Source organism: Entelurus aequoreus, linkage group LG27 (assembly GCF_033978785.1).
Source record: "Entelurus aequoreus isolate RoL-2023_Sb linkage group LG27, RoL_Eaeq_v1.1, whole genome shotgun sequence".
Lineage (NCBI taxonomy): Eukaryota > Metazoa > Chordata > Actinopteri > Syngnathiformes > Syngnathidae > Entelurus > Entelurus aequoreus.
The window spans coordinates 35,873,107-35,882,747 of NC_084757.1; the positions used below are offsets into that span (position 1 = coordinate 35,873,107).

General features: G+C 40.4%; 1 protein-coding gene across 3 annotated transcripts in view; it reads right to left on the reverse strand.

The window, feature by feature from the left end:
* Positions 1 to 325: 325 nt before the first annotated feature.
* Positions 326 to 9,641, reverse strand: part of boka (BCL2 family apoptosis regulator BOK a) — a 24,076-nt gene continuing 14,760 nt past the window's right edge. The window contains exons 3-4 of one of the 3 annotated variants that reach the window (XM_062039506.1): positions 5,778 to 5,941; positions 326 to 879 (exon numbers count right to left, since the gene is read on the reverse strand). In XM_062039506.1, coding sequence (XP_061895490.1) covers positions 874 to 879; positions 5,778 to 5,941 — 170 coding nt within the window. In that variant the 3' untranslated portion in view covers positions 326 to 873. The other 2 variants (XM_062039504.1, XM_062039505.1) reach the window with 2 other exon arrangements.

Sequence of the window (9,641 nt, forward strand, 5' to 3'; positions counted from 1 at the left end):
GGAGCAAGGGTGAAGTGTCTTGCTCAAGGACACAACGGACGTGACGAGGTTGGTTTGATTGATTGATTGATTGATTGATTGATTGAAACTTGTATTAGTAGATTGCACAGTACAGTACATATTCCGTACAATTGACCACTAAATGGTAAAACCCCAATAAGTTTTTCAACTTGTTTAAGTCGGGGTCCAAGTTAATCAATTCATTGTCAATGTTAGAATGGTAGAAGGTGGGGATTGAACCAGGAACCCTCAGGTTGCTGGCACAGCCACTCTCACAACCGCGCCACGCCGTCCCAAATTTTTTAATTCAACACTTTTTTTTTCCCCCAATACCAGCTTTTATTCAAGGCTATTAATAAACATTTACAAAAGGCGGGTACATTTACAGGACTGTTGGTGCGACATGACAAATCAAAGGTGATATTGTGCAATAAAATAAAGTATACTCATGAAGTGAGCAGACGTCTTGCATATAGCAATTTTAGACAAAATGTCACAAGCGCAGGAAGACCACATCCTTTCATTCTTACCAAACAATCCAACTTTGACGAGGTGAAGCAGCAAAATAGGCAGTTGTTGCAAACATAAGAAATTCAACAAAAATGTAGACCTTTTAAAAAGTGGTGTGGCATATTACTACAATTGACAATAAATAGAAACCGGAGCCCGGAAGCAAGGAGAAGTGTGCGTGCCTAATGAGGGCTCAGTGCAAATAAGTGTAAACACGACCCAAAGATGGCCGCCACGCTTTGGTCTCTCACTTCTCCTGGAGGAGGTACAAGGCCATGGCCGTGACGTAGTGTTTCAGGGTGCACAGCGACGAAACCAGCCAGTGGGAGCGGAAACCGGCGTTGTCGTTCACCACGCACTTAGTCAGGTCTGCCTGTCAGGACACAAGCGAGTATTCCCAGCCAGTGAGGTCATGTGCATGTTTTCTAAGTCCAAAATGAAAAGCATTCCATCAAATGTCCAAACTCCAAATCTGATCGTGAAACTACTTAGATCACAGGTGTCAAACTCAAGGCCCGGGGGCAAGATCTGGCCCGCCACATCATTTTATCTGGCCCGCAAACACCTGGAAATGATATACGTATGTCAATAAAGTACTTCATATTTTCTCACTAAATGTCATAGATTTTTTTTCATTTTGACAGAAAAAATAAGTTCAAGTTAAAGTACCAATGATTGTCACTAGAGATGTCCGGTAATGGCTTTTTTGCCGATATCCGATATTGTCCAACTCTTAATTACCGATTACGATATCAACCGATGTATACAGTCGTGGAATGAACACATTATTATTCCTAATTTTGTTGTGATGCCCCGCTGGATGCATTAAACAATGGAACAAGGTTTTACAAAATAAATCAAGTCAAGTTATGGAAAAAAAATGCCAACATGGCACTGCCATATTTATTATTGAAGTCACAAAGTGCATTATTTGTTTTAACATGCCTCAAAACTGCAGCTTGGAATTTGGGACATGCTCTCCCTGAAAGAGCATGAGGAGGTTGAGGTGGGCGGGGTGGGGGGTGTATATTGTAGGGTCCCGGAAGAGTTAGTGCTGCAAGGGGTTCTGGGTACCACCATCACATGTTATGTAGACCACAAGGAAGTATTTTACATTTAGAAAATAATCATAATAATATGACTCCTTTAATGCGCCCTATAATATGGTGCGCCTTATATATGAAAAAAGATCAAAAATAGACCATTCATCGGCAGTGCGCCTTATAATCCGATGCGCCCTATGGTCCGGAAAATACATAAATTATCATACTTTCCAAACATGTTTTTGTCTAAATAAAAATACTTAACAGCAAACTAACCATCAAATTAATAAAAATGACTGTTTTTTGCATTAAAAGTCTGTTGACTGAGCTGCCAGTTTTTGACTGTAAAATCCACGGTTGTTGTTTTTAACAAATGGAAATGGAAAGACGGTACGTTTGTTTTTATGGTAGAAAAACTGGCAGCTAAAATGCCAGAATAATAAAAAAATTACTTGTACTGTTTTTCCATGACAATTAAGCTGCCAGCTTTTTCTGTAAACCCCCCCGCCCCCCAAAAACCAGTGTTACTGTTTTTACATTTACCGTAAAATGTTGTAAAAATATATATTTTTACAGTAAAATGTTGTAAATGTAAAGTTTTTACTGTAAAATGGACAGTCTACTAAAAACAATTGATATAATTAATAATGAAATCCAACCATTATTCACTGTTACAAGCGGCCCTCTGATGGCAGCCATAACTGTGATGTGGCCCTCAATGAAAACCACTTTGACGTCCCTGACTTACAACGATACGATCCGAAACGATTTAGAAACTTTTTAACAAAAACACAAACAAACAAAACTAAGTCTCAGAGTGTGTGATGGCCCATCTCACGCATTGTTTTTTTTTTGTATAGGTTCCTGTGGCGAAGATGACTGAACGTAACAGGAGTGAGTTTTTAAGCGTAGAATTAGTGTCAGAATAATTGTATCTAAGTTATCACAGAACTTTGTGTTGCATTGAGTTCAGCTCGCCCTGCGAGAGGACAAAAGCTGTCTCTGATCCTACCAAGCAGAAGGCTTGTAATCCACAGAAAGATATCGTCTTGACCCAAGATCTACAAAGCGGAGAGGAAGCTGGGCCTGACTCCCCTCCAGGCACCTTTTCTTTGAACTGTTTTACGACCTTTTCTTTGAACTGTTTTACGACCTTTTCTTTGAACTGTTTTACGACCTTTTCTTTGAACTGTTTTGTGATAAGGGCGATGGCTGTTTACGACCCCCCTCCCTTAGAAACAGCTGTCGCCATGTAATCAGGGAAAGTCCAAATAAAAGAGGAGGCGTACAATCTTTCGTCAGAGCGTGGTGAGACACTGTGCAAGGGTACAGTGTCTACGCGTTTCTCCTCATTGAGCCAAAGTTAATTCTGTCTCTGTTTAATTCCTTGCTTCTTGTCTTGTTTAATAGATGTCATCAGTGTTTGAACCTGACAATTAGCATATAGGTGAAATATAGCCAGGGAAGGTGCATGTGCATAAATGACATTTAAAAAATATGAGATACTACTGGTTCTCTAACTTTACCATAATAACCAACATTAAAATATAGTAGCGTAGTAGGCCTAAGTCAGGGATGTCAAAGTGGTTTTCATTGAGGGCCACATCACAGTTATGGCTGCCATCAGAGGGCCGCTTGTAACAATGAATAATGGTTGGATTTCATTATTAATTATACCAATTGTTTTAAGTAGACTATCCATTTTACAGTAAAAACTTAACATTTACAAAATTTTACTGTAAAATATAGTGTTTTGTTTTTTTTTACAACATTTTACGATAAATGGAAAAACAGTACCACTGTTTTTTGGGGCGGTTTTTACGGAAAAAGCTTAGTTTCCAGAATTTTAGTGTTAAATAGACATCGGTTTTTACAACATTATATTATTCATGGAAAAACTGTACAAGTTATTTTTTTATTCTGGCAACTTAGCTGCTGCCGTAAAAACAAATGTAACGTCTTTCCATTTACAGTAATACACCGTTAAAAACAACAAGCGTAGATTTTACAGTCAAAAACTGGCAGCTCAGTCCACAGAATTTTAACGCAAAAAACAGTAGTAGTTTTTCTCAATTTACAGTAATATGCTGTAAAGAAGGTAAAATGTATTGTCATTTCTTATCAATTTGATGGGTAGTTTGCTGTAAAGTTAAGTATTTGTATTTAGACAAAAAATGTTTGTAAAGTATGATAATATACTGTAATATTTGTTGCGATATTGGACGCTATTAAAGTTTAAAAGGTATGCAATTTCAAGCAGTACATATATTTTTCCGGTCAAAATGAAAACAAATAATTACATTTAGTGAGAAAATATGAAGTACTTTATTGACACACAACATTTCCAGGTGTTTGCGGGCCAGATAAAAATGATGTGGCGGGCCAGATCTGGCCCCCGGGCCTTGACTTTGACACTCGTGGCCTAAATATTCATTACAAACAAGAATATTTATTATTTTTGGCCACTCTAACATTACACACAGTTTGAATATAGGAAATGAAAACACTATACTTGAATCCAGTGATTGTAGATGGCGCCTGCGTACCACTGGTGGTGCACACACCACACTTTGAGAATGGGTTATCAGTATCAATCTAGCAGGAAGCTATCGGTATTGGCTTGAAAAAATACAAAAAAAACATCTTGCATCCCTAGTTTATTTTGATATAGGGTTGTCCAAATACCAATATTTTGGTACCGGTACCAAAATGTATTTTGATACTTTTCGGTACTTTCCTAAATAACGGGGACCACAAAAATGTCATTATTGTCTTTATTTGAACAAAAAAATCTTAGGGTACATGAAACATATGTTTATTATTGTCATTTAGTCCTTAAATAAAATAGTCAACATACTAGACAACTTGTCTTTTAGTAGTAAGTAAACAAACAAAGACTCCTAATTAGTCTGCAGTAACATATTGTGTCATTTATCTACCTATTATTTTGTCTACATTATGAGGGACAAACTGTAAAAATGGATTATTAATCCACTTGTTCATTTACTGTTAATATCTGCTTGCTTCCTGTTTGAACATGTTCTATCTACACTTCTGTTCAAATGTAATAATCACTTATTCTTCTCTTCTTTGATACTTGACATTAGTTTTGGATGATACCACACATTTTGGTATGGATGCGATACCAAGTAGTTACAGGATCATACATTGGTCATATTCAAAGTCCTCATGTGTTTATGAGTTCATAAACACAATATGAATTTTTAAAAAAGGAAAAAAGATGTTGTGATGCTAAAAAAATATCAATGTAATCATAGTAGTATCGACTAGCTACGCTCTTGGTATCATTACAGTGGATGTCAGGTGTAGATCCACCCATGGCGTTTGTTTACATTGTGACGCCGGTGAGCTATTGTATCCTCCTACGGTGTGTAGTGAAGCATGTTTAGCTATTCCTCGTCCTCCAGTGATAATGTTACATGTAAGAAACTTACTTTGTCGCCTAGGAGGCGAGGATTAGTGATTTAGAAGTAGCTAAAACACTGCGGATGGATGTTAGCCGCTAGCTAGCTAGCCATGTCTTAAAGCAGCTCTTCGTGAGGGTGTTTCAGTGTTATAACTTCACCTTTTTCTTTACTTTTTACACTAAAACGCGTCCGTTCTCCCTTTTCTGTCTACACACTGTGTCTGCTTGTAAGTACTCTGTGTGTGTGCGCTGCCCAACATGCTCCTCTGTACGTAAAACCAGCAATGTCACCGCATGACGACGCGCCGTATGGCCCGTTAAAAAAAAAAAGGGGGGGGGCGCGGACGTTAGTTCTTTTTAGAGGCGGTATAGTACCAAATATGATGAATTAGTATGGCGGTACTATACTAGTACCGGTATACCGTACAACTCTATTGTGATAACATTTAAACTTTTTCTCTTTTAATCCACTTTGCGTTTTTTTTGGGATAGTATCCTTTGACTGTGTGGCGGGCATTTAAAAAATGAGCTGAAGGCCACATAAGGTCCACGGGCCGCACTTTGGACACCCCTGCAATAAAGTACACCCTCAGAAAATCCGTTGATAAATGAGTAAGTAATGATTTCTCTTTATTGTAACATGGCTTTGAGTGTGAGCGTTGCCCTGAGTAAGATGGCCGCCACACAGACGTTTGCTGTGGTTATTTGCAGCACTATATATTGTTTTGTTTCATGAAATGTTTATTGTTGGCCATTTCTCTTTATTCCTGCCACATTACCACAGTAGTTACACTCACCCATCCACCGCGGGACTTCAACCAGGTGGTCAGATTCTTGCGGACAAACTCCCCCATGCAGTCTATGATGGTGTGGACCGTGATCTGGTGGTCCTCGCGAACACAGTCCACCGCCAGCGCTCCGGCCACGGCGTACAAGGACACCACCTTGCCCCACGTCACGCCTGCAGGACGGGAAGTGGAAGCCAGTCAAGGAACATGTCGCTCAATGCAGGTGGAGGAATTTATTTTGGAAATACACTAGACAGGTAACAGGAAGTTACCTGCTGGTACACAAAAAGTGGACAAAGAAGCACAAATATTCACTTTTGATGCATTGAACTTCTGCTTTTAACATTCAGGTTGTGTTAAATGTCATTAATGAATGCTTCATATGGTATTTTACAGCAAATATATTCCTAGCCCCCTCCTGCTCTGCCACTGATAACTTTCTACTAGCCTAGCTGACTCCTTATTAGCCAGGCTAACTTCCTTCCAGCCAGGCTAACTTCCTTCCAGCCAGGCTAACTTCCTATGGAAATATGGTAAAGAAAAGTGTCCCAGTCCAGGAACCCGGAAGTGACAGGCAAACAAACACAAACAATGTTTTTGCTAACAGTTTGTTGCCGTGGTGAGAGTTGGCGTCTCCTAGTTTTGTAGGGTGGAAAATGTCTGCAACGTCAGCAGTTTTCTCAGCAGGATTGATGAACTTGTCAGAGAAGCACTCAGAGGACCAAGAAGAAAGGCAGAACCCCCAAAGAGGAGGCCGTGGTTTTACAGGAACCACTTGGGACTATATTTGGTTTTACAGGAACCACTTGAGACTATATTTGGACTTGACTGGCCTCCATCCATCTGCTCTTACATTCCAGGAACCCTCGTCTTGACTTGAGCGTCAGGAAAGTCTTTCTAGTCGGACTAAAGTGCAGGTTAAAGCCAGCTTCTTCCCGCTTTATCACCGTGTGCCTCAAGAGGCGCTAGTGAGTCGTGACGCTCCACGGAGAATGCCGCTCACGGCTGAATCGCCATGGAAACGCCTTAGACCAGGGATGTCAAACTGGTTTTTATTGAGGGCCACATGGCAGTTATGGTATATATACATACATATATATATACACATACATGTGTGTGTATATACATATATACGTATATATATATATACATATATACGTATATATATGTATATACATATATACGTATATATATATATACATATATACGTATATATATATATATATATATATATATATATATATACGTATATATATATATATATATATATATATATATATATATATATATATGTATATGTATATATATATACATATATACGTATATATATATATATATATATGTATATGTATATATATATATATGTATATGTATATATATATATATGTATATGTATATATATGTATATATATGTATATATATATATATATATATATATATATATATATATATGTGTGTGTATATATACATACATGTATATATATATATATATATATAAACACGTATATATACTGTATATACATATATATTTATATATACACACATATATATGTATATATATATATACACATATATATATATATATGTGTATATATAAATATACACATATATATTATATATATTGCTGTAGCCTCATTTTTATGCACTTACTGGGATGTCTCTGCTCTACTGTGCTATGATCGCCAAGCACTGTTTAATATCCGAGCTCAAAACTTTAGCGAGACATGGGTACCCAGATTCGACTCGGGAAATTGGACAAACCCCCCTCGCGTGCTGTCAGGTATCCCCGCTTACCTGCGTCGTGCGCCGGCGGCTCCTTCACGAAGAAGGCGCTCCAAGAGGCGGGGGAGGAGGGGAGGTATTTTGGTGAAACTCAGGATCCTGCTGTCATCCTCTCGCACGTTCGATCATCGCCTCCTTCCTGGTGGACGCTGCCGGCGTACCTCCGATGTCCGGCGCACAGCGCGCTGGATCCAACCTGTCGCCTCTACCCTGGGCGACCTCCTGGCGCCGGCGACCGCTGCTGCCTCCGGCCTTTCTCCGCTGCTTCTCCTCCCGGTTAACCCGGCGGCATCTCCGGGCCGCGCTCCTCCTGGCTTGGTCTCACGGTGCTCTCCGGCCCGTGGGTTTGGGCGTGGTTTGGACCGCTCCGCCCTACGCATGCTGAAGCGTGCTGTATCACCTGCTAGCGAGGAGTTTAATCTTCGGATGGCCCTGTTAAATGTCCGGTCCTTGGCGAACAAAACGTTCTGGCTCAATGACTTCTTTACCACCCGAGAGTTGGATTTTATGTTCCTCACCGAGACCTGGCTGACTGTTGGAGACAATGTGGCGTTCTCCGAATTGCTTCCACCGGACTGTGATTTCCTCAACTCCCCCAGGACTACAGGCAGGTGCGGAGGAGGTTTAGCCTCTGTTCACAAATCTTCGTTCACTTGTCGGCAGATTCCACACGTTACCTATGCTAGTTTTGAACTACAACTCTTTGAATTAATTCTGTCTCCCCCTGTTCTGTGCGCAGTGGTATATCGTCCACCTAAATTCAACAAAGACTTTTTACATCACTTTGCTGATTTTCTATCAGGGATTTTGGTGAATTACGACCAAATTGTAATTTGCGGCGATTTTAATGTTCATGTTTGCTGCCAATCAAAACCTCTGGCCCGAGATTTTCTGAATCTCCTTGATTCATTTGACCTCAAGCAATCTGTCATTGGCCCGACACACGAAAAGGGACATACTTTAGATCTCGTGGTATCATATGGTTTATCTGTTTCTGTAAATGAAATATGTGCTATGTCTCTCTCCGACCATTCACCAATTTTGTTTACAACGGTAATCCCGTGCTCTGGCAATAATTCCAGCTATGTCCCCGAGCGCCGCTCACGCATGATCAACCCTTCAACTGCTGCTATGTTTTCAGTTGCCTTCAATAGTCATTCAATCTGTGTACTGGGTGTAAACTGTGATTTTACCGCTGACGAGATTTTTTCCATGTTTACCTCGGCTTGCACTGATATTTTGGACTCTGTTGCGCCCCTTAGATCCAAACGTAGCAAAGCTTTTCTAACACCATGGCTAAATAACTCTACGCGCGCTCTCAGACGCGCTTGCAGGCGCGCGGAGCGAAAGTGGGTGAAGGATAGGCTTCATGTCTCCCTCCAAATCCTGCGGGACTCCGTGTCTGAATACCAGCGAGCCGTAAAAGCATCGAAAACAAAGTATATTTCCACCTTGATCTCCAGTAACAGTCATAAACCCCAAGTTCTTTTTAAAGTTTTAAATTCTCTCATCAACCCCCGTGATGTGTCACCTGTTGTCCCCTCACCTGTCCTCTGTGAAAGTTTCTTAAACTTCTTCATTGACAAAATCTCTGCACTCAGACCATCTGACACCTCCGCTCCTCCTCTCCCTCCCCCTCCCCCGCTTCCCCAGCTTGCTGTTTTCGAGCAGTTTGAGCCTATTTCCCTCTCCTCCCTCTCGGACGCAGTCAAACACCTGCGGCCCACATATTGCCCATCAGATAGCCTTCCGTCTCGCCTTCTCAAAGAAGTCCTTGATTCAGTTGGCCCTACTATTTTATGGTTGATTAACACCTGCCTCTCCTCCGGATATGTCCCGGCTGCTTTTAAGCATGCTGTGGTGCAGCCTTTAATTAAAAAGAAAAATCTTGACACGTCTGTTCTTTCTAACTTTAGGCCTATCTCTCAGTTACCCTTTCTGTCCAAAATCCTTGAGAGAGTAGTGTATGTCCAGTTACAATCTTTTCTAGCTGCAAATAACATCCACGAGAAATTCCAATCTGGTTTCAAAACATCTCATAGCACTGAAACGGCACTCCTGAGGGTGCAAAACGATCTGCTTCTGGCCGCT